At 57.1% G+C, this 24,763-nt stretch overlaps 1 protein-coding gene across 1 annotated transcript in view; it reads left to right on the forward strand.

The window, feature by feature from the left end:
• Positions 1–4,177: 4,177 nt before the first annotated feature.
• PIAS4 (protein inhibitor of activated STAT 4) overlaps positions 4,178–24,763 on the forward strand; it is a 38,148-nt gene continuing 17,562 nt past the window's right edge. Inside the window, exons 1-5 of the mRNA XM_024237982.2 lie at positions 4,178–4,345; positions 9,028–9,454; positions 20,126–20,210; positions 24,293–24,334; positions 24,658–24,748. Of these exons, the coding sequence (XP_024093750.1) occupies positions 4,319–4,345; positions 9,028–9,454; positions 20,126–20,210; positions 24,293–24,334; positions 24,658–24,748 (672 nt within the window). The 5' untranslated portion in view covers positions 4,178–4,318. The remainder of the gene's footprint in view (positions 4,346–9,027; positions 9,455–20,125; positions 20,211–24,292; positions 24,335–24,657; positions 24,749–24,763) is intronic.

Consider the following 24,763-nt stretch of genomic DNA (forward strand, 5'->3'; position numbering starts at 1 on the left):
GGAGTGTGATGGCACAATCTCGGCTCACTGCAACCTCTGTCTCCTGGGGTCAAGCGATTCTCCAGCCTCAGCCTCCTAAGTAGCTAAGCTTACAGGCCCCGCCACCATGCCCGGCTAATTTTTGTATTTTTAGTAGAGACAGGAGTTTCACCATGTTGGCCAGGCTGGTCTCAAACTCCTGACCTCAGCTGATCCGCCCAACTTGGCCTCCCAAAGTGCAGGGATTACAGGTGTGAGCCACCAAGCCCAGCCAGTTATATAAAATACTATCACTGGGGAAAGCTGGGAGAAAGGTGCACAAATCTCTCTCTACTATTTTTGCAACTTCTTGTGAATCTGAATCTTCACCAAAACAAATATAAATCATACTTAAAAACAAAACCTGGCCAGGTGTGGTGGCTCATACCTGTAATCCCAGCACTTTGGGAGGCTGAGGCCGGCAGATCACTTAAGGTCAGGAGTTCGAGACCAGCCTGGCCAACACGGTCAAACCTCGTCTCTACTAAAAATACCAAAAATTAGCCAGTGTGGTGGTGTGCACCTGTAATCCCCACTGCCTGGGAGGCTGAGGCAGGAGAATCACTTGATCCTGAGAGGTGGAGGTTGAAGTGAGCCAAGATCCCACCACTGCACTCCAGCCTGAGTGACAGAGGGAGACCCTGTCTCAAGAAAATTAATAAATAAAATTACAAAAATGAGCCGGGTATGGTGGCGCACACCTGTAATCCCAGCTATTCGGGAGGCTGAAGCACAAGAATCACTTGAATCTGAGAGGCGGAGGTTGCGGTGAGTTGAGATCGCACTGCCACACTCCAGCCTCGGTGACAGAGCAAGACCCTGTCTAAAACAAAACAAAACAAAACAAAAACAAAAAAACCCAATCCCCAGCAGAATCAGCAGGGCGGGAATGAAGGTGAGGTAAGACTCATACGTGCAATGGCAGAGCTGGGTTCTGCTGTCAATGGACAACATTACAACAAATCTAAGGACCTTAATCGGCTTCATTGCAATTTGCTACACTTCATTCCATAAAATAGGATAACTGTTCCAATCAGCTGGGCAGAGGAGGTTGGCTCTACAGGAAGAGAAGGGTTGTAGAGAGCAAAATCAAAGAACGGGCTGGGCGGGGTGGCTTATGTCTGTAATCCCAGCACTTTGGGAGGATCCCCGAGCTCAGGAGTTCGAGACCAGCCTGGGCAACTTGGCAAAACCCCATCTCGACAAAAAATACAAAAATTAGCCAGGCGTGGTGGTGTGCACCTGTAGTCCCAGCTACTCAGGAGGCTGAGGTGGGAAGATCACCTGAGCCCAGGCGGTTGAGGCTGTAGTGAGCCATGATTGAGCCACTGCACGACAACCTGGGAGACAGAAACCTAACTCAAAAACAACAGCAACAACAACAAAAAAAACCCAACAGCAAAGAATGTGTTAACTCATTAGTTACCATCAGGTTGTTTCAGGATAGTTTTTTTTTTTTTTGAGACGGAGTCTCCCTCTGTCGCCCAGGCTGGAGTACAGTGGCACGATCTCGGCTCACTGCAAGCTCGGACTGCCGGGTTCACGTCATTCTCCTGCCTCAGCCTCCCAAGTAGCTGGGACTAGAGGCACCCGCCACCATGCCCGGCTAATTTTTTGTATTTTTAGTAGAGACGGGGTTTCACTGTATTAGCCAGGGTGGTCTCGATCTCCTGACCTCGTGATCCGCCCGCCTCGGCCTCCCAAAGTGCTGGGATTACAGGCGTGAGCCACCGCGCCTGGCCAGGCTAGTTTTTTTGTGTAAGGATTAAAGAAAATAAGCAGAGGGAACTTTAGGACATTGACCACTGAAGGCTGAAACTGGCCTGTTTGGAAAATTGGCTGGCCGGGCGCGGTGGCTCACGCCTGTAATCCCAGCATTTGGGAGGCCGAGGCGGGCGGATAATCTAAGGTCAGTAGTTCGCGACCAGTCTGGCCAACATGGCGAAACCCCATCTCTACTAAAAAATACAAAAAAACTAGCCGGGTGTGGTGGCAGGCACCTGTAATCCCAGCTACTCGGGAGGCTGAGGCAAGAGAATCGCTTGAACCTGGAAGGCACAGGTTGCAGTGAACCGAGATTGCGCCATTGCATTCCAGCCTAGGTGACAAATGTGAGACTCCTGGAAAGAAAGGAAGAGAGAGAGAGAGAGAAAGAAAGAAAGAGAAAGAAAGAAAGAAAAGAAAGAAAGAAACATAAAGAAAATGGGCTGATAGGGCTCCCTCCTGATTTCCCCAAAGGTCAGATAACAACTTAGCTTCGTCATTGTGACTTAGAATCTGAGTGTGAGTAGCTGCGTTTTGTTTATTCCTGTGTCTTGGTGCCTAGCACAAGAGTTTAGTCTGAAACAACCGCCTCCTATAATTTTGTTGCCCAGGCTGGAGTGTAGTGGCATGATCAAAGCTCACTGCAGCCTCCAACTCCTGGGCTCAAGTGATCCTCCTGCCTCAGCCTCCTGAATAGCTGGGACCACAGGCGCACACTCCTATGTCTAGCTCTTTACTTAAAATTTTGGTATTTCACGCCGGGCGCGGCGGCTAACACCCATGATCCCAGCACTTTGGGAGGCTGAGGCTGGTGGATCACCTGAGGTCAGGAGTTCGTAGACCAGCCTGACCAACATAGTGAAACTCCATCTCTACTAAAAATACAAAAATCAGCTGAGCGTGGTGGTGCCCACCTATAGTCCCAGCTACTTGGGAGGCTGAGGCAGGAGACTCACTTGACCCCGGGAGGCGGAGGATGCAGTGAGCCGAGATTGCGCCACTGCACTCCAGTCTGGTGACAAAGCAAGACTCCGTCTCAAAAAAAAAAAAAAAAATTAGCTGGGTATAGTGGTGCATACCTGTAATCCCAGCTACTTGGGAGGCTGAGGCAGGGGAATCGCTTGAACCCAGGAGGCAGAGGTTGCAGTGAGTGGAGATCGCTCCATTGCACTCCAGCCTGGGCAACACAGCAAGACTCTCAAAAAAAAAAAAAAAAAAAAGGCCGGGCATGATGGCTTATGCCTGTAATCCTAGCACTTTGGGAGGTTGAAGCGGGCAGATCACTTGAGGTCAGGGGTTGGAGAACAGCCTGGCCAAAAAAAAAATTAGCTGGGCGTGGTGGCAGTCGCCTGTAATCCCAGCTACTTGGGAGGCTGAGGCAGGAGAATCCCTTGAACCCGAGAGATGGAGGTTGCAGTGAGCTGAGATAGCGCCATTGAACTCCAGCCTGGGCAACAAGAGTAAAACTCCGTCTCGAAAATAAATAAATAAGTAACAATTTGGTATTTCATCCATCATGGACTCGTTTGCATTGATTTTTTTATGTTTAAAGTGTTGGACTAGCCAGGTGTGGTGACTCACGCCCGTAAACCCTGCACTGTGGGAGGCCCAGCCAGGAGGATCATTTAAGCCCAGACATTCGAGACCACCCTGGACAACATGAGATCCTCGTCTCTACAAAAATAAAAATAAAAAATAAATTGCACTGAAATACTTGATTACTGAAGTTTGAAATCCACTTCTACGGGCACTAAGCCACTTGGCTCCAAAGCCAAGGAGCGCTTTGGAGAAGGAGGGGTCCCAACTGGTGCAGATCCAAGGTTTCCCATGGGTGGGGAGGCAGGATGGGGCTGGGGAGGCAGGATGGGGAGGGGGCGCCTGTAAAGAGGTGAGGGCTGCACGATCTCCGAGGAATTTGGGAGCAGGGGTCCTGCTTTTCTCCGCCGGGCGCCCCCAGCCAGCTGGTTGCCGAGCCCACGCCCCATCTGCACACCAGGACCCGGATGTGCAGCGCGCGGGGCGTCTGGGCCCGTCGAGCGTGCACCGCGCTGCGCTGCAAGGCGCCTCACTGTACGCACTGGCGGCCGTTGCGGCGGAGCAACCATCCCCTGCCCGACGCCGCCGGGAGTCTGGAGATGCACCTGGCGGCCGCCGCGCGCAGGAAGCCACGGCACCTAGCTGCATTGTTGTCGCTGCCACCGCCCCCTCTCGCCTTCCCTCCCTAGAGGCAACCCAGCACCCGTCCCCACCTGCGCAGGGCTAGTACCACTTTAAGAGTCAGACGCCGCCAGGGGTAGGCGTGGTCGCCGCGAGCGAGAGGAGAAGGGGGGAGGGGCCGGTGTAGGGCGGACCTGATTGGCCGGAGGCCCGGGCGGTGGCCGCGCGCGCCTGCGCAGGAGGCAGCAGCGGGCACCGGCGGCGGGAGGAGCGCGCGCGGGTGCTAATTGGCCCGGGTGGGGGCCCCGCCCGCGAGTGGTGAGTGGTCACGTGACGCGACGGCTGGGGGCTCCCGGCGCGGGGGACGCTGGTGGCCAAGATGGCGGCGGAGCTGGTGGAGGCCAAAGTGAGTGAGCGGTGGCGGCGCCGGCCGGGGCAAGTGGGCGAGAGGGCGGGGGCCGGGCCGCGGGTCGAGGTCTGCGCCTTCTGTCCGGGGCCCCACAGCGCGGCTGGCCCGCGGCTCGCCGTCCCGGCCCCCAGACCCCGACCCCAGGTCTCAGAGTGAGGGCGGGGGGCGGGGAGGCCGGGGGCGGGGCCCTCCTGCCTCACCCGGGTCTTCGCGCCGGGGGTCGCTCCCCCGGCCTCGGGCAGGGTCTCCCCACCCAGCCCGAGCCCTTAGGGTCCCGGTCCCTGAGCGCCAGGCCAGGGCCGCGCCTCCCGGGTGAGGCACTGTCCCGCCGGGATGCGGGACGTGTTGAGCTACTCGTTGCCTTCTTGGTTCCGAGCCGGGGTCCTTGCTCTTTGGCTGGTGTTGGGGGGGGGAGTGTCTGCTCCTCCCCGCCCACAGGGCTCCCAGGACTGCTATCTGGGTCTCGTCCCCGCCCAACAGGCCAGGCTGGGATTTGCGAGTCTCCTGCTCGGAAGGGTCCCCTGAGTCCTGGATAGTGTCCTGCCACAGTCCAGGTGGAGGAGTCAGGGCCCTGAGACCACCCCCAAGACACAGCACGTCCTCTTGGGGTCTGGAGTCCAGGCTCGGGCTTGAGCTCCTCTTCAGCTCCTGCATTGGTCCCAGAACCCCGCCCCCTTCCCGACACCGTCTCTCACACGCCGGAGTGGGCGCTGGGGGAAGGCTGGTCCCTCCCTTTCCCTCCCCGTAGGATGGAGTCCTGACTACTCTTCTTGGTCACAGACCTTTCTTATTCTCCTTTTTTTATCTTAAATCCTGGACTGTGCTTTGGTCCTACCTCGTTCCCCTCGGGACAGAATCTGAGGCTACTGATTCTACTTCGGGGGGCTCTAAACCTCACCTGTGCAGCATCAGATACTGTCCTCAAACCTTGGCTGCTTCTCCTATTTTCTGCTCTTGAGCGAGTCTACTTCTTAGGTCAGACACCCACCCTCCTTACACAGCCCCCAGAACTTTTATGAACCCCAACTTTGGTTTCTAAGGTCCCCTCTCTTTCTGCCTATTCTCTTTTGTTGATCTCTGGAGGGTCCCCAATGGATCCAAGGCTGGCCTCTTTAGAATAACTTCTGCTGCTGCTCTGTTATACTCTGAGTCCTGTCCAGGTCCCATGTCCCATAGATACCATCTCCTAGCTTGGAACCACTTTTAATCATCCTGGGATTGAGCTCAGAGTATCCCCATTCCAGGGGATGTACCTTTTTGTAGATGCCTACCTAGAGCTGAGGGTCTAAAACCCTTAGAAGTGCCCGCAAGGCCACGGCTTCCGGGGAGGTTAGGGGACCTCTCCCTCCCCCATCCCCCTTCACATTTTCCCTCCCCACGGTCCTGACCTGTACATATTTTCTTCTCCGTCCTCTCACATTACTCACTGGGATCTGAAAACGCAGCGCTCAGGGCTCTGTGATTATAGCATATACTTCTCTTCACCTCCCAACCCTACACCCCTGCACACACTTCTGCCCCTCTCTAGAGTTTTGAAAAGTGGAGACTCGCCCTGGAGATGTGGAGGGCTGAACTCTGTAAACCCAAAGTGGCAGGCTCTGGGCTTGAAGTGTCCTGGAGTCCTGAAATGTAACCTCCTGTTTCGGGGCTTGGAGCTGTGACCCTGGACCCCACCCCCACCCTGGCTGAGGGCAGGGTCTGCACTCTTTTGTACCATCCAGGCCTTGAAATATGATCTGATGAACTTTCCTTGACCCTCTGGTGGCTGGGCCCCCCCACCCCAATTAAATCAAGTTGACCCGTCTTTCAGATTCTCTAAACTGTGAGCCTCCATTCAAGGGGGCCCGGACCCTGGGGAACCTTCTTTCTCCTTGAGTCTGTTGCTACCCCTCCAAGTACCTTAAATGTCATTGAAACATCCCCTTCTTTACAGGGGCCTTCCCCAGCCTGTCATATTCATGGCTGCAGGTTCTGTCTTTTGGGGTGCATCACAGACTGCTCGGAGGGGCGAATGTTTGGGGCTTGTTGGTGAACTTTGAAATCTGAGACTCTCAGCTTAAGGCCTGGAGGCAGGTTTGGGGCAGGGGTGTCTGTGAGCTCCCTGAAATAGTCCACAGCGTTTCGTACAGATCTCCGCTTTCCTGGAGAGAGGCGCCTTCCTGAGCTACCCCCGGTGCTCCAAGGGGCCTGTGCTGGAGGAAAGGTTCAGCGCAGCTGCTGTGTCTCGGCTGATGTCTCCCCACGCGACTTCCAGGCAAGCCTGGAGTTGAAACTCTGGAAGCTGCTGGGGCCTGGCGCTGTTTATAAACACAGCTCTGACGGCAAGCAGGTCAGCTTGAAACCAGGGCAGGAAGTGATCTTGGGGCGTTTGGGGCTTCTTCCTGAATGCTTGTCCCCCCCGCACTCCCTTCAGTGTCAAGGGCAGGCTCCTCCGAGGTGGCAGCTGCCAGGAAATCTGAGTCGTGAACATATGGCCGCCTAAGGGGTGTGCTCCGGGAAGCGGGAGCTGCGGCTCCACTGTCCAGCCTGGGCGGGGCAGGGGCTCCCAGGGTGTGAGGATGTCAGCAGGTTCCCCAGCCCACCTGCCTTCGGCCAGGCTGCCAGTGTGAAGGGTCCACATGACATCGTCTCTCCCTGCTAAGGCTTTGGGCCGCTTCCAGAAGAAACATCTTGTCCGCAAGCCTTTTTGTTTTCTGCACAAGGTAGGAAGTCAGGCCAAGGGAGATGAGGCATTTTTGTTTTCAAAGCATTCCTGACTCTCAGGCCCAGCAGAGCACGCAGGTCCCCATAGCCAGTGTGCTGGTGAGTGAGGGTCCCCGGGGCAGTGGACGGGAACACCCTTGGGAGGCCAGGGGCCTTAGGGGCCGATGCCAGTCCCACGCATGTACTAGGGAGGCTCTGGGCTAGCCGCTTCCCTCTGTGAGCCTCGGTTTCCTCACCTACACGATGGGTGTGGTCATTGTGAAATCAGCGACACAGGCCTTGCTGGTGCCTGGTAGCGAGCAGACGCTGGCATCCCGATTCTTTACAGTCACGGGGCCGCGCAGCCGTGATATGGGAAGACGCTTCTCCCAAGGCTCTTCGGGCAGGGCTGGGCCGCCCGCACGTGTGTCCTTGTTGTTTTGAGCCTGGACAGCCTCTCCGTCTCCAACAGGACCCTGGCCCGATACAGCTGGAAGAAATCAGAGCTGACAGATGAGGACCCGACAGCGGGCCCTGGCTGCTGCAGCCTTGGTGCTGAAATGTGCGGCTAGGCTCCTGGCCTCACCCTGGGGCAGCCGGGAACCGGAAACCCCAGCGCCTCCTGGCACGGAGGCTGCAGTTTACACACCCCAGTGGGACTGCCTCTGGCTTCGACCCTCAGGGTCTTTCGAGTGGAGTTTGAATGGTTTATTGGTTTCTTCGGGTACCCGCCAGCTTTCCTTACCACCCTTGACGCTTGAGCTTTTTCCCCATTCCTCCTAGAAGCTGTTGTTTCCCACCACATCTCATTCATCCCAGGCCAGCTTCAGGGCTGAGGGTGGGTGGCCCCAAAACCCTGCCAGCCCATCCCTCGAGGACACCTGGCTTCTGCAGCCTGTTGAGGAGCCTTCCTTCCCCTTCAGGGTCCTACCCCTCATGGAGGGCAGGCCACTGCCAGGCTACCCCACATCAAACACTAGGGTCAGCTGGGCTCTGCTGTTTGGTTTAATTTCGCTGGAGAGGCCCGGCCAGGCGATGAGGGCCAGGTCCTGCCAAGCCTCATTTGTCACTTTGACCCAGGTCCCACAACAGCCCCTGTGGCTGCTACCTTCCCCTTGGACCGGTTCCCCAGGGACTCAGGGCAATGTGTGGAGATGTGTTTGGTTGTCATGAACTGTGTTTAGCACCACACAGTGCCCAGGACGGCCCCAGTGTCCACAGGGCCGAGGGGGAGAAACCCCACCTGGGATGATCGGCAGATGTTTCGGAGGCCCCCACAGGCCCAGCCCTATGTTGACATCCAGGGAGTAGTGTGGCAGCAAGAACCGCCCCTGGCTTCAGAGCCAGGCCTGGGTTTGAATCTTGGCACTGCCACCTCTGAGCCGACAGTTCCTCATTTGTGACAGAGCTCACACACCAGCCTAGCAGGGGTGTTTTAAGGATCAGAGTTAAATATATAATCACATGACCGGCTTGGTTCCCGGCAGGTGATTAGTACTAAGTAAACTGTGGCTACCGTTGGCGAGACCGAAGGGAAAACATATCTGTGGCTGACATGGGTTGAGCACCCGCCCAGCCAGTGCTTTATGTCGTTATCCTCCTGACGAAGAGACTGAGGGTCAGAGAGGTACTTGGTGTTTGCCGGCAAGGCACTGGCAGAGGCTGTTTACAAGTAAAGCACAATTGCCAGTTCCTGCCCTGGGGATGCTTTCAGGCTGAAGACAGGGAAAGAGAACTAAAATAGAAGTGGGGCCTAGTCAGAGGCGCTTTTGCCGCGTTGGCGATGCTGGGGAAAGTTTGATGAGGAGGAGGGAGGGGGCAGGGCTTTGCTGGGAGGGGGCACCGTAGGGGCAGGGCACTCCACCAGCCCCAGCCAAGGCTGGCGCTTCCTGGCGAGTGGGTGTCTTTCACGGCCCCCGCATCAGGGCCTGGCCTCCACGGAGTCCCCTGCCTCGCAGCTGCGTCCTCTGAGTGTGTGTGTGCTTGCTCCTCCTCAGAACATGGTGATGAGTTTTCGAGTCTCCGACCTTCAGATGCTCCTGGGTTTCGTGGGCCGGAGTAAGAGCGGACTGAAGCACGAGCTAGTCACCAGGGCCCTCCAGCTGGTGCAGTTTGACTGTAGCCCTGAGCTGTTCAAGAAGATCAAGGAGCTGTACGAGACCCGCTACGCCAAGAAGAACTCGGAGCCTGCCCCACAGCCACATCGGCCCCTGGACCCCCTGACCATGCACTCCACCTACGACCGGGCCGGCGCGGTGCCCAGGACTCCACTGGCAGGCCCCAATATTGACTACCCCGTGCTCTACGGAAAGTACTTAAACGGACTGGGACGGTTGCCCGCCAAGACCCTCAAGCCAGAAGTCCGCCTGGTGAAGCTGCCGTTCTTTAATATGCTGGACGAGCTGCTGAAGCCCACCGAATTAGGTGAGTGGTCACCCCAGGGAGGCTGCGACTGGAGGCTTCACCTAGGCCCCGTCGCCCAGCCCAGCCCAACCCAGCCCAGCCACACAGCCGACTTCGAGTGATGTTCTCTGTGGCACAGCCAGGGCGGGGAGCCACGGTGGCCAGGGGTGTCCTTCCTCGGAAGCAAAGGGACCATCTTTGATATTGGTCACCCCTTGCTGTGTTACAAGTTACCCCGAAATGGAGCCACTGGAAGCAGTGGGCGTCTGTTAGCTCTCAGGAACCTGTGAGCTGTGTTGCGGGGCGTTGGGGCTTGGGGGCTCTCATGAGGCTCAGTCAGGCTGGAGCCACCTCATCTGGAGGCTCGACCAGGGCTGGAGCAGCCACATCCTTGTGTGGTGGCTGGCAGGCCTCAGCTCCTCTCCGGCTTTTGGCCACAGTCCCCAGGTCCTCATGGTGTGGACTCCTGCACGAGTTGCCTGGGCGTCCTCAGCCTGGTGGCTCCCTCACCCTAGGGTAGCGAGTGTGCACCTCCAAGCTGGGAGCTGGAGCCCTTTTTATAACCCAACCTCGGACACGCCTCGCCATCTCTCCCACAGAGTCCATTGCTCACACAGACTCTGTGACACATGCAGGGACCACACCAGGCTGTGATTGCCAGGGCCAGGGGTGACTAGGGCCACCTGGGAGCCTGGTTTCCCTGCTTATTCCCCATGGAAAGGGGGCTGGCCAGTGGCATCCTTCCCCCAGGCTCTGGTTCCTCGCTGGCAGCCTGCAGGAGTGGCCTTGGTCAGCGGGCTCAGGTCACTGCCAGGCTGTGCGCACCGGGTGTGCTGGGGGTTCAGGGCAATCCCAGGCGGAGGAGGGGTGCTGGGCTCCACGCTTCTCTCTCTCGTGTCTTTGTCTGCAAGCACTGACTGAGCAGGAACTGTGTGTCAGGACCTCATAGCCCACAGCAGTGTGGACAGGCCCCTGATGCCTCCCTAGCAGCCGTGACCATTCAGGCTGCAGATGGGTATTGAGCCCAGTCTCTGCCTCAGCCATAGCTCTGAGCTCAGGGCCAGGGAGGCCTGAGCAGCCCCAGCCCCCAGGGCAGAGAGAGTGTGCAGCCTCTGGGACTCCCAGATAGGGAGCGGAACGTCCTGGGCCTTTTGCGGACCTGTGCCTCGAGGCGCTCAGATATCACCAGGTCCTCTGTATGCCTGGAGGTCTCTCCGTCTCTTCTTGCTGCCTCCCCTCCCCTGCCCCCACTCTTTCCTTCGCACAGTAAACGTCGGAGCGCCTGCTGGGTGGGTGCGTGATGGGCACCAGGCGTGGGCACGCAGCAGGGAACAGGACCAAGGCCACGAGGTTCAGAAGCCCTGTGCACGCCCCCTCCCACCCTGCTGACCCAGCAACCTGCCTGGCCCCTGCTGTGGCCTGAGGGCCCTTCTCTGGCACGCTTCAGTCCACTGGGTGCCAGCTGGCCCCCTCTCCCCTGCCCTGGGAAGCAGCATTGATGGGGGTAGGGGGAAGGGGAACTGGCCGCCTTTCCCCTCCCACCTACAGCCCTGAGACTTAGTGAGGTTAGGCTGGAGGGGCTGTGCTTCCAGGTGAGGATGGAGGAAGTGGAGGAGGGAGGAAGGTGCTGTCGGTGGTTCCTGCGGCAGCCGAGGCTCCTCCCTCCAGCCTGAGGCTCCGCCTTCCAAGTGAGGCTCCGCCTCCACCTTTTTTCTCTTGCAGGAGGTGTCTAGCAGCAGCCTCCTGGGGAGCAGGTTGGCCCAGCGGCACCTGTCCTGGGGGACTCAGGGCCTTGGCCTGAGTTCCATTGGACTGACTTTCCCAGCCTTTGCGCTCTCTTGAGGGAAGCGGTTACCTCTGCCAGGTTCTTGGGCAGAGCTAGCTGTCTCTGAAGGTTGGGCCTTGGGAAGGACCTGCATCACAGGGAGACTGGGCTTTCCTGGGAGCGGCAGGGCAGGTTTGGTCCAGGGCGGGGGACGGGGCTGACCAGCTTCCTTCCTGCACGGGGACCAGTAGCTCCGTCCCACAATACATCGCTGTGCCCTGAGCCAACAGGGACCCCGGTCACCTGATCTCCGGGAGAGCCTGCTCCCCTGTCTACACCAGTGTGACTGTGCTGGCGGCTCAGAACAAAGAGGCCATCCCCACCCTGCCTCTCTTTCCCACTGGCTCCCTCTCCATCTCAGGCGCCAGGTGAACCTCCTTTCCTGAATTCCGTGCTCTTGGGGGACCCCCTGGGGGCCGCCTCGGTCCTCAGAGGTTTCCTGGAGAATAGACCCTGGCCCCGAAGCAGTGGTCCCCATGGTTTTAGGACCTGAGATGCCATCCGTCCGCCCTGACCCTGGGCTGTGTCGCTCCCCAGGGTGTACTCTGTGGTGCTGGCCTTGCCCGGGGGCCACCTCCGGAGGACCCAGTTCCACCGGCTTCTCCCTCGCTCCCGCCTCTGGCTGTGACCCACCGTGCAGCGTGAGGCCCACTGCTCTTGGTCTGTTTCCCCGGAATAGCCGCCGGCCGGCTCCAGGATGGAGACCGCGCCAGGCGGACAGGAGCCATAAATCACGCGGCGCGGAATGCTGGGCTGGGGGAGGGGGTGACAGAGCCGCAGAGCAGGCTGCAGGGGCCTCAGGCTGTAGATGATCAGCTCCAGTGGGAGGTGCTGTGTGTGGGGATGGGGCTGGCACCCAGAACAGTGCGGAGAACGGCCCAAGGTCGCACAGCGGCCTGCCTTCCCTCCTCCCGAGCCGACTGGGTCCTGCTCCTGAGCAGAGGCTCTGGCCTGGACCTCGTGCAGGCTGGGAACCCTGTCCTGCCTCTCAGCAAGGAAGCCTGCTCCACCCCTTCCCAGCCTGTGCCACCTGGGGAGTCTGGCTAGGGGCCTGACCCTCCTGTCGGGGTACTTGGGAAGAGAGGCTGTCAGGAGATGTGGGGCGGAAGGAAGGACACATGCTGGCCGGGCACAGAGCTGCTCCTCTAGGGCCTTGGCTCGCAGCGGGCACCCCAAGGAATCTGCCTGCCCGCCCACCTGCTGTGCAGAGTGGAGCCCCTGTCACCATGGCTCCAGATGCCCCCAGAGGCAGATAGCCCTGGCACCAGCCAAGAGCCGCCGGTCTGCTGTGCTGTGTATAGGCATGTGCGCCCTTCAGCCTCTGAAGCCCTTGGGCCAGCATTGCCCAGGCCACAGCAAGGTAGCATGGTCCCTGCTCAGGTGCAGCACAGAAGTGCCAGGTGATAAGTCTCATGGCAGACAGAGGGCTTTCAGGGGCAGCTGTCAGTAGCAGGAGCCATTTACTCTACATTTGTGAGGAGGTAGCAGTCAGGAAGGCTTCCTGGAGGCAGCAGCATTCCAGTCCAGACCCGATGGTGACTCTCAAGAAGCCAGGCAGAGAGGAGGGGGCAGGGGAGCGTATTCCAGGCAGAGGGCAGCGAGGGCAGAGGCTGATGGCCAGAGAGGGCTCATTCATGGGGCTGAATGGCGTCCATTGTGGCCAGAATGTGGTGCGCCCAGGAGGAGGGACGCAGTAGCCTGGGCGCGGGCGGTAGAGGCTGGAACCCGAGAATGGTGGGCCCGGGGAAGGCTGGGGGCTACCCTCCTTGCCCTGAGGGCTGCAGCGCCCCTGAGGTTCTGGTATGATTTTTGGGGTCAGTGAGGAAACTGAAGTCCAGGAGGCGAGTGGCTGTCTGCCTTCCACAGCCAGGCCTGCTGCCCGCCCAGGCCCACCATCTGTCTGTCTGCATACTGGGGGCCTGGATGGGCATGGAGCGTCCTGTGTCGCTGTCCCATGTGTGGGGTAGTCTGACCCACTCAGCCCCCTGGCACTTCCCATACCTGTGGTTGGGGAACAGGGGGACTCTGCCAGCTCTGCCCTAGGTCTTGGCCTTCAGGTTGAAGAGGAGGGATGGGCCCACCGCTACCAGATGGGGGGCTTCCGGCAGCCACCCCCATGTCCTGCTAGTCCTTCTCCCATCCCCTGTCGCCCCCTGCCCTGCCCAGCCCAGCCCAGCTCCCCAACCTGCCCGCTGGCTGCAGCCTCCTGCTCTGCTTCCTGCCCACTGGTCCCCCTCCCATGGCAGCCCGTGAATGTTCTCACTGATGGGTAGAGTGGTCAACATCACCCCTGTGCCTAGCCAGGGGCACCTATTCCCCGCCCCTCCAGGACAGTGCCCCCTGTGTCCCTCATACCTGACGATGCTGCCTCTGCTCTTGATCTGGGGGACCTGGGGTGGGGAATCAGTGCTGGTAGCTCTTAGCTGGACAGGGTGGGTCCGGGAGTTAGAGAACTTGTATGTGCCGGGGAGGGGACAGCCTGGGGAGGGGGCCAGCACACGGGCCAGCTGGAGGGGGAATGGTCCCATCCGATCAGCTTTTTTTGTTTGTTTGTTTGTTTGTTTTTTTGAGATGGAGTCTGACTGTCGCCTGTGCTGGAGTGCAGTGGTGCGATCTTGGCTCACTACAGCCTCCTGGCTTCAAGCGATTCTCCTGCCTCAGCCTCCCAAGTAACTGAGATTACAGGCACGCACCACCACACCCAGCTAATTTTATGTACTTTTAGTAGAGACGAGGTTTCACCATCTTGGCCAGGCTAGTCTTGAACTACTGACCTCAGGTGATCCACCCACCTTGGCCTCCCAAAGTGTTGGGGTTACAGGCGTGAGCCACTGCGCCCAGTCTAATTTTTTGTATTTTTAATGGAGACGGGGTTTTGTCATGTTGACGAGGCTTGTCTTGAATTCCTAACCTCAAGTGATCCACCTGCCTCGGCCTCCCAAAGTGCTGGGATTATAGGCGTGAGCCACCAGGCCGGGCCCCGATCAGCCTTTTAAAAACTGCCTGTGTTTCATTTCTATTTAAACTTGTACAATTATGCACTTGTCCTAGAAAACTGGAGTCAACAGCAGAGCAGTCCGGCCAGCGCCCTGCTGCCCAAGTGGGCCGCTTTGGTACACCGGGCCAGTGCTTGCCTCATTCTCCCTTTGCATATGTGATTGTAGGAATGTGTGGCTGTGTCCTGGCTGCTATTTTATAACCACCCCCCATACTGTGAGCATCTGCTCACAGCGTTAAATATTCATCGTCAGCAGCATCTCGTGAGGCTCCCTGGCAGCCTTGGGTGGAGCCAACGGCTGGGCCCTTCTTGTTGGGCTCTTGGATTGGGCCCAGGGGCTGCTTTTCGTGCCCGGGCTGGAGGGCCTGGCCGAGCACTGCATCCCAGAACCGGCTCTGCCTGGCAAGGCCCCTGTGGTCACCCGATCTTGCACCTGGCCCCAAAGGTGCATCTGGTTCAGTGGTGCCCGTGCCTTGGTCCTGTGGCCCTTGGATGCTGGGCAGCCCAGGAAACCATCTCCTCCTCGGGGAACTTCATGCTTCAGTGGCCCAACAAGAAGGAGCAGCAGAGTGATGTAGGGAAACTGAGTCGATCCTTGGGAGGAGAAGGTTTGGAGAAAAGTGAGGTGGTGGGGGGTGCGGTTTTTAAATGAGGTGCTCAGCGAAGGCTTTCCTTCTGGTGACATTTGTACAGAGACAAATATAGGGCCATGAGGCTGGTCGGGGGAGGAAGGTTCCAGAAGAGGGAATGGCAGGTGCGGAGGCCCTGAGGCAGCATGGCTGGTGGGGCCCAAACAGGAGGCCAGGGTGGTGGCCATGTGTGCGCCAGGGTGTGTGTGGCCCTGAGCAGGGGTGCTGAGGGTCAGGGGTCTCCTGCGGAGCCAGCCCAGGGAGCGGGCTCTGGCTGCTGAGACCAGCAGAGCTGGGGGCAGGCGTCTGCACTGGGTGGGATTTGAAAACAGAGGTGACAGGACTGGCTGAGGGAGTCGATGTTTGCAGGACAGCAGAGACGGGGGCTTCATGGATGCCACCTGGGTTTCTGGCCCCAAACAGCTGACCCCGAGGGCAGAAGGGCAGGTTTGAGGGAGACCCCACAGCCCCTTCCCCAGCATGGGGGGGCCGGGTGTTTGGGGGGATCCGTGAGTGGCCCGGGGCCAGTGGCACAGCAGAGCAGTCAGAGCACAGGGCACCTCCTGGGCCCCCAGCAGAGAAGCACAGCCCGGTCTCCCCCAGAGGGAGGAGCCCTCCCAGGGCAGGGACCCCAGAGTCTTGTTCTTCAATGACTGGGCCCTGTCTGCCCCGGTCATGGGCTGGCAACGATCCCTGGCCAGCTGGGTGGCTCCCTTGCTGCCTGGTGGGGACCTTCCCTTCTTCCCTACCTCCTCCTGAGACACTGAGGGCTGGGGTGTCTGTGTTTTCACCTCCAACCCAGCCTGGAAGCTCAAGGCCCAGCTCAGGTGTCGGCTTCTGTGCGGCCTCCCTGCCTATGAACCATTGCTCCCCTGGCACTCAGGGCAGACCTGGGCGCGTCTGCAGGTGGCCTGTGTGCTCCCCTCCCAATTAGGTAGCCTTCCTCAGGGGCCCAGCCGGGACTCCACAGCCCATCACCTCTGCAGAGACTGGCTGTGCCTTCAGCATATAAATGGGAACCGGCTGTGGCAGCACCCTCTTCCTGAGGGCCAGCCACAGACCCGGCACCAGTCCCCGAAGAAACGGGTCAGCATGGGCCGGACATGCAGGCTCAAGCCACAGAGGCCCTGGCAGGGCTGGGAGCCGAGCCCAGGGAGTCTGGCCTTTTTTTTTTTTTTTTTTTTTTTTTTTTTTTTTTTGAAGTGGAGTCTCACTCTGTCGCCCAGGCTGGAGTGCAGTGGCGGGATCTCAGCTCACTGCAAGCTCTGCCTCCCGGGTTCACGCCATTCTCCTGCCTCAGCCTCCCAAGTAGCTGGGACCACAGGCACCCGCCACCATGCCTGGCTAATTTTTTGTATTTTTAGTAGAGACGGGGTTTCACCGTGTTAGCCAGGATGGTCTCAATCTCCTGACCTCATGATCCGCCTGCCTCGGCCTCCCAAAGTGCTGGGATTACAGGCGTGAGCCACCGCACCCGGCCTCTCGTGGGTTTTGATTGAGAGAGTTCCAAGATAGTGCCGGTAGTTGAGGTCCGATCCCACGGCTCCGGTTCTTGTAAAGGCCCTGTCGTGGGTGCAGGCCACACCACTGTGTGCACTGCCGTCCTGGGAGCACCTGGGAGCACAGACATAGCCTGCGAAGCTGATGAGCTCCAGCCTTTACCAGGGGCAGTTCTCCATCCGTGTTCTAAAGGGCTTGCCTGTCATCTCGTCATCTCGTCTCCTGGCCGCTCCAAGGTTGCCATTGTGGCCAGATTCTCGCTCCCCCACACTCCTCCGATATTTTTTACACTTATAAACAAATAGGTGTTTACTCAGATGCCTTCCCTTCATTTTCATTACACAAGCAATAGCAGGACGTGCACGCTGCTCAGCGTTTTGCTTTGTATCTAAATATATTTTTTAATGTAGACACAGTCTTGCTATGTTGCCCAGGCTGGTCTCGAACTTCTGAGCCCAAGCAATCCTCCCACCTCAGCCTCCTAAGTAGCGGGAATGACAGCTGCACACCAGCACACCTGGCTCAGGGTTATTTAAAAACTTTCTTTAGAGACAAGGTCTCACTATGTTGCCCGGGCTGGTCTCCAACTCCTGTGCTAAAGCGGTGCTCCTACCTTGGCCTCCTGAAGTGTTGGGATTACAGGCATGAGAGCCGCTGTGGCCGGCCTGCAAGTTTCTTTGAACACGTTTCCATTTATTGAGGGAAAATACTTTGCAGTGGGATTCCTGGGTGATAGGGTAGGTCTGTGCTTACCTTTATAAGGGCAGTTTCCCAGAGTGATTGTACTGTCTTATAACCCCACCAGCAGAGAGTTCTGATTGCTCTACACCTTCACCACCTCTTAGAATTGCCAGTCTTTTCATTTTAGCCATGCTAGTGGATGTGTAGAGAGATATTTTATTTTATTTTACCTCATTTTATATTATTGATACGGAGCCTCACTCTGTCACCCAGGCTGGAGTGCAGTTATGCAATCTCGGCTCACTGCAACCTCCGCCTTCTGGGTTTAAGCGATTCTCCTCAGCCTCCCGAGTAGCTGGGATTACAGGTGTGTGTCACCATGCCTGGCTAATTTTTGTAGTTTTAGTAGAGATGGGGTTACCATATTGTCCAGGCTGGTCTTGAACTCCTGACCTCAAGTGATCCACCCGCCTCGCCTCCACAGTGCTGGGATTCCAGGCATGAGCCACCGCACCTGACCTGGGTGTGTAGAGAGGATTTAAACCCGCCTTGGATTTCTACACAAATTGCAGGGGCCTGAAATACTGGCTGATATTTTGTGGAGGATTTTACATCTGTGTTCATGAGGGGTATTTATTGGTAATTTTCCTTCCTTGACGCTGAGTTGTGAGGTTCTGGTATCAGAGTTATGCTGGCGTTGTAAAATAAGAAGTATTCTTTCCTTCTCTGTTTTTTGAAAGAGTTTATGTACAGTTTATGTGGTTTCTTTCCAAAACGTTTTATAGAATTCACCAGTATGGACCTGCAATTTCTTTTTCTTTTTTTTGAGATGGGGTCTGGTTCTGTTGCCCAGGCTGGAGTGCAGTGGCACGATCATGGCTCACTGCAGCCTCCCCTTCCTGGGTTCAAGCAATCCTCCTGCCTCAGCCTCCAAAGTAGCTGGGACTACAGATGGTGCGCACCTCCACACCTGGCTAATTTAAAAATTTTTTGTAGAGACAAGGTCTCACTTTGTTGCCCAGGCTGGCCTCAAACTCCTGGGCTCAAGCGATCTGCCCACCTCAGCCCCCAAAGTGCTGGGATTACGGGCATGAACCACTACGCCCAATCTGGACCTGCAGTCTTCAGAAAAGGTTTTAATTATGGATCCAAATTCCTTAACAGGTAAAGAGCTTTTCAAACTTCCTGTATCTTTTGGTACCCGTTTTGGTAATTTGCATCTTTGGGAGAATTTGTCCATGTCGCTAAGTTGTCAGATTCATTGGTATAAAGTTTCACCTTTTATTCCCCTATTGAACTGAAAAGCTGTAGGGTCTGCACTATTGTTCTTTCATTTCTGATATTGGTAGTTTGTGTTCTCACTGTCTTTTTATTGTTCAGCTAGAGTTTTGTTTGTTTGTTTTCTTCTTGTTGTTGTTTTTGGTTTTGTTTTTTTTTTTTGAGACAGAGTCTCGCTCTGTAGCCCAGGCTGCAGTGCAGTGGCACGATCTTGGCTCACTGCAAGCTCCGCCTCCCTTGTAGCTGGGACTACAGGCGCCTGCCACTACGCCTGGCTAATTTTTTGTATTTTTAGTAGAGATGGGGTTTCACCGTGTTAGCCAGGATGGTCTCGATCTCCTGACGTCGTGATCCACCCGCCTCGGCCTCCCAAAGTGCTGGGATTACAGGCGTGAGCCACCGTGCACGGCCGTTTGTTTTTGTTTTTGTTTTTGTTTTTTTGGGTTTTTTTTTGGAAACAGTCTCGCTCTGTCGCCCAGGCAGTGGTGTGATCTCCACTCACTGCAACCTCTGCCTCTCAGCTTCAAACAATTCTCCTGCCTCAGCCTCCCAAGTAGCTGAGATTACAGGTGCCCGAACCACGCCTGGCTAATTTTTTTTTTTGAGACACCACACCCTGCTGTTTTTTTTAAGAGATGCGGCAGCCAGGCACCATGGCTCATATCTATAATCCCAGCACTTTGGGAGGCCGAGGCGGGCAGATCACCTGAGGTCGGGAGTTCGAGAGCAGCCTGGCCAACATGGAGAAACCCTGCCTCTACTAAAAATACAAAATTAGCCGTGCGTGGTGGCTCACGCCTGTAATCCCAGCTACTTTGGGAGGCTGAGGCAGGAGGATCGCTTGAACACAGGAGGTGGAGGTTGCGGTGAGCTGAGATTGTGCTATTGTACTCCAGCCTGGGCAACAAGAGTGAAACAAAGTCTCAAAAAAAAAAAAAAAAAAATGGGGCTGGCTGGGCGCAGTGGCTCATGCCTGTAATCCCAGCATTTTGAGATTTTGAGATGGGCAGATCACCTGAGGTCACGAGTTCGAAACCAGCCTGGCCAACACGGCGAAATCCCATCTCTACTAAAAATACAAAAATTAGCTGGGCGTGGTGGCTATTCCGGAGGTTGAGGCAGGAGAATCGCTTAAACCCGGGAGACGGAGGTTACAGTGAGCCAAGATCGTGCCATTGCACTCCAGCCTGGGCAACAGGGTAAGACTCCATTTCCAAAACAAAACAAAACAAACAAAAACCAATGTTTTCTGACTGCGCCTCTGCTTGTCAGTCCAGTTCTAAGTAAGAGGGTAGGGCCCAGGCTTATGAGCACCATGGCCTTCATCCCGTCAGTACCCCCGGCACCACCTCTGTCCAGGTGACGTGGCCACCCTGCAGGCATGAGGAGAGCAAGGGCCGGGTCCGGTTTGTGCTCAGGAGGGAGGAGGTATGGCAGTGTCCTGCTGGCCTGGCTGGGTCCAGCTCTCCCCGCCAGGCAGCTCGGCACTTTTCAGTTTTCCTAAGTAGACGCCTGCATCCCACAGGCTGCGAAGGTCACCCAGCTCTCTGAGTGGCCCTCAACAGGACACAGGCCGTGGTGAGCGGCCCCGAGAAGGGGACGGGCAGGAGTCCTCCCTCATCCTCCTTCCTGGGCGGCCCCCACCTCTGCCCCACATATCTGTCCGGCCAACTTCCCATTTCCTGTTTCCTGGTCTGAAGAGGCGCAGGCTGGGAAAAGCGACTGGGCTCGGGGGACCTGCCAGGGACCAGACATGCCCCTGACCCCGTGTTTGTCTTCAGTCCCACAGAACAACGAGAAGCTTCAGGAGAGCCCATGCATCTTCGCATTGACGCCAAGACAGGTGGAGTTGATCCGGAACTCCAGGTGTGCGGCACCTCCCCCAGCCCAGCACCCCGCCGCCCACCCACCCACTTTCTCCTGGGCTCACTGGGGATAGCTGGCAGCCACATCCACTGCAGACCTCGCTCGGGCTCAGTCCAGAACCGTGCTGCAAGGCAGTGGCCGGGTTTGCTTCCTTCCAGAAAACCCCATCCTGGGTCTCAGGTGCTGGGCTGTGTGCCCACTGCCTGTGCCCTGCAGCCCGCTAGAGAGAGGCGGACTCACTGTCCCCTTTTAACACGGTCTTGCCCTCCTGGGCCCATCCTGGGCATTGCAGGGTGCGGAGGAGGAGCATTCCTCGCCTCCACCCACTCCATGCCAAGAACACGCCCCTGTTGTGACAACCACGGATGTCCCCAGACATTGTCCAGTGTCCCCTAGGGCAGGATAACCCGGGCGAGACCTCCCTGGGTTAGGGGATTCCACATACCCCCAAGAGATTCTGCGTCCCATGATCCTCTGCCCTGCTGAGGTCCCAGAAGGCTGCATACATTGAAATCCACACCCTGAATTGGAGGGGGAGAAAGGAGGTGAATCGCAGGAGCTGGGGGTCCCCGGTTTACACCGCCCGCCTTATCAGGAATTTATTCTGGTGTCCAGCATGAGCAGGAAGTTAAGTCAGGTGTTTTTTGTTTTTGTTTTTGTTTTTGTTTTTTTGAGACTCAGTGTGGCTCTTGTTATCCAGGCTTCCAGGCTGGAGTGCAGTGGCGCAATTTTGGCTTCCTGCAACCTCCACCTCCTGGATTCAAGCGATTCTCCTGCTTCAGCCTCCCAAGTAGCTGGGATTACAGGCGCCCGCTACCACGCCCGGCTAATCTTGTAATTTTAGTAGAGACGGGGTTTTGCCATGTTGGTCAGGCTGGTCTCGAACTCCTGACTCAGGTGATTCACCCACCTCAGCCTCCCAGAGTGCTGGGGTTACAGGCGTGAGCCACCGCGCCCGGCGGAAGTCAGGTTTTTTCCCAGTTATATAATGAACACGGGGTATCCCCCTCTGCACCGTGGATAGTGAGGTGGGATGGTTCCCTCGGTGGGGCCGTCCTGGGGACTGCAGGCTGCTGAGCAGCGTCCCTGGCCTCCACCTGCTCTGTGCCAGGAACACCCCTAACCCTGACAACCACAGATGTCCCCAGACACAGCCCGGTGTTGCCTGGGGCAGGGTCGCCCTCAGATGAGGACAGTCGAACTGTAGCAGGTGAGGGGCCAATGTGGCTGCCCTGCGCTCTGCTCCTCCCTCAGTCTCGCCAAGGCTGTCCTGCCTCCAGCTGAGACAGATTCCTGCTGGGCAGGATAATGGTGGGTGCTAGGCCCTCAGGACAGGGGAGGTAATTTGCCCAGGTCACCCCTGAGTCCATGGCAGGGCTGGGCTGGGCGCCCCCATTTAATGCCCGACTTCTCATGCCCAGCCGCTTCAGACCCACCGCCCCCACCTGCTGTGGGGCCAGGTTCCTGGGGCCTCCCAGCCTGGCCCTCACACCTAGTAAGGGTTCAGATCCAGCCGAGCCAGGCTTGGCCACGGAGGCCTCTCTGCCTGGGTGACACAAGGTGGCGACCTCGTCTTCCTCAGCCTCATCTTCCTTGTCTGTGTACCTGGGTCAGCACAGCCTCCACCTGCACTGGGTCCCTGCTGCAGGTGCTCAGAGCCAGCCACACAGTATAAAATCAGTTTGGGCTGGGCTCGGTGGCTCACAACTGTAATCCCAGCCCTTTGGGAGGGCGAGGCAGGTGGATCACGAGGTCAGAAGATCAAGACCATCTTGGCTAACACAGTGAAACCCCGTCTCTGCCAAACATACAAAAAAATTAGCTGGGTGTGGTGGCGGGCGCCTGTAGTCCCAGCTACTCGGGAGGCTGAGGCAGGAGAATGGCATGAACCCGGGAGGCGGAGCTTGCAGTGAGCCGAGATCCCGCCACTGCACTCCAGCCTGGGCAACAAAGGGAGACTCCGTCTCAAAAAAAAAAAAAAAAAAAAATGAGTTTGGTTTTCTCCTCAGAAAGCTTCTGGACATTTCTTTTTCTTTCTCTTTTTTTTTTTTTTTTTTTTGAGATGAAGTCGCTCTGTCGCCAGGCTGGAGTGCAGTGGCGTGATGTCGGCTCACTGCAACTTCTGCCTCCCAGGTTCAAGCGATTCTCCTGACTCAGCCTCCCGAGTAGCTGGGACTACAGGTGCGCACCACCACGCCTGGCTAATTTTTGTGTTTTTAGTAGAGACAGGGTTTCACCATGTTGGCCAGGATGATCTCAATCTCTTGACCATGTGATCCACCCCACCTCTGCCTCCCAAAGTGCTGGGATTACAGGCATGAGCCACCCTGCCCATCCCACATTTCTTTTTCTTACATTGAGATATGATTTGCATACCATAGAATATACAATTTTTAAGGGTGTCATCGAGTGGGTTCTTGTGGATCAGTAGGTAGCGCAGCTCCCACCACTGCCTAGTCTCAGAGCAGTTGTGTCTATCCCCAGCAGCTGCCACCCTTCATCCACTGGCCCCCACGCATCCCCTCCTGTCTGTAAATGGGCCTGTCCTGGACATTTCGTAGAAGTGGAATCACATACTGTGTGGCTTTCGTTTATTATTATTATTTGAGACAGAATCTCACTCTGTCGCCCAGGCTGGAGTGCAGTGTCGCGATCTCAGCTCACTGCAATCTCCGCCTCCCAGGTTCAAGTGATTCTCTTGCCCCAGACCTCTGAGTAGGTAGGATTACAGGCATGCACCACCACGCTCAGCTAATATTTGTATTTTTTTTTTTTTTGAGACGGAGTCACGCTCTGACGCCCAGGCTGGAGTGCAGTGGCGCGATCTTGGCTCACTGCAAGCTCCGCCTCCTGGGTTCACACCATTCTCCTGCCTCAGCCTCCCGAGTAGCTGGGACTACAGGCGCCTGCCACCACGCCTGGCTGATTTTTTTTTTTTTTTTTGTATTTTTAGTAGAGACAGGGTTTCACCGTGATAGCCAGGAGGGTCTCGATCTCCTGGCCTTGTGATCCGCCCGCCTCGGCCTCCCCAAGTGCTGGGATTACAGGCGTGAACCACCGCGCCTGGCCTAATTTTTGTATTTTTAGTAGAGACGAGGTTTCACCATGTTGCCCAGGCTTGTCTCGAACTCCTGACCTCAGGTGACCCACCCACCTCCGCCTCCCAAAGTGCTGGGGTTACTGTCGTGAGCCACCTGCCTTGTGTGTCCTTTCGTGTCTGGCATCTCTCACTGGGCGGGACGTCCTCATGGTGCACCTGTGCCGAGGCCTGGGTCTGAGCCTGGCTCCTTTCCGTGACTGGGTCGCGTCCCGTGCGTGTTGGTCCTTCGGTCTATGGAAGGACACTCAGGATGCTGCTAGTTTGTGGCTGTCGTGGTCAGTTCTGCTGTGAACATCCACGGATGCGTCTTTGGGTAGATAGACTTTTTCCTCTTCTTCTGGGGGCGTTTCTTGTTAAAGTTTATCCTCAGGTGTTACTGGGTTTTTTTGTTTTTTTTTTTTTTTGGAGAGTGTTTCTCTTTGTTACCCAGGCTGGAGCGCAGTGGTGCAATCATAGCTCACTGCAGCCTCTGCCTCCATGGGTTCAGATGATCCTCCTGCCTCAGCCTCCAAGCAGCTGGGACCACAGGTGTGCACCACCACACCTGGATAATTTTTTGTATTTTTTGTAGAGACAGTTTCACCATATTGCACAGGCTGGTCTCGAATTCCTGGGCTCAAGAGCTCCGCCAGCCTTGACCTCCCAAACTGGGTGTTTTCTTGCCATTGTGAGCCAGCTGCTAGATTCTAGAATGCACGTTTTAGCTATGTTTCTTCGCAGGGAGAGGTACCTGGCTGCCCTCTCTGGTTCAGGGTTTTGCTGTGGATTCTTTTGCATTTTCCAGGGAGGCCAGCCCCTCTCCTAACCCCACAGCCACTCCTGTCTCACCCAGCCTGTACAAAAGAGTCCTGGGCCCCAGTTTCCCAGCTCTGGGGGAGGGAGCCTTGTGGGGTGGCGGTCTCCACCTTGTTGGGCGGGCTGGGGTCAAGCCCTCCTCACTCAGCTCTCCTTTCCTTTCCTCTGGTTTGCTCCACACCCACAGGGAACTGCAGCCCGGAGTTAAAGCCGTGCAGGTCGTCCTGAGGTATGCCCAGGTGTGCCCGCGACCCCAGGGCTGGACCCTCAGCCACCCACCCCTCCCCGCCCCCCAGTCCTGGCCCAGGCCCTTCTCAGTCTCCCCTGCTAACAGCGGAACCCAGCTCCCCTCGCCTGCTGTCTGTCCCTGTCTGGGGATACACCACCATCCGACCCCCACTCAGGCCACACCCGGGGGCCCCGATACCCCCCCGTGTCACCTTCTCCAGTGCCCCCATCACTGCCGCCTGGCTCCCATTCATGTATCCCTGCAGCGGCCTAGCCCTTCCTGTGTGCCCCCTCCCCGCCCCATGGTCCCTGTTGTCGTTGCAGAATCTGTTACTCAGATACCAGCTGCCCTCAGGAGGACCAGTACCCGCCCAACATCGCTGTGAAGGTCAACCACAGCTACTGCTCAGTCCCGGTGAGCATGGCCCCA

Source organism: Pongo abelii, chromosome 20 (genome assembly GCF_028885655.2).
Source record: "Pongo abelii isolate AG06213 chromosome 20, NHGRI_mPonAbe1-v2.0_pri, whole genome shotgun sequence".
NCBI lineage: Eukaryota > Metazoa > Chordata > Mammalia > Primates > Hominidae > Pongo > Pongo abelii.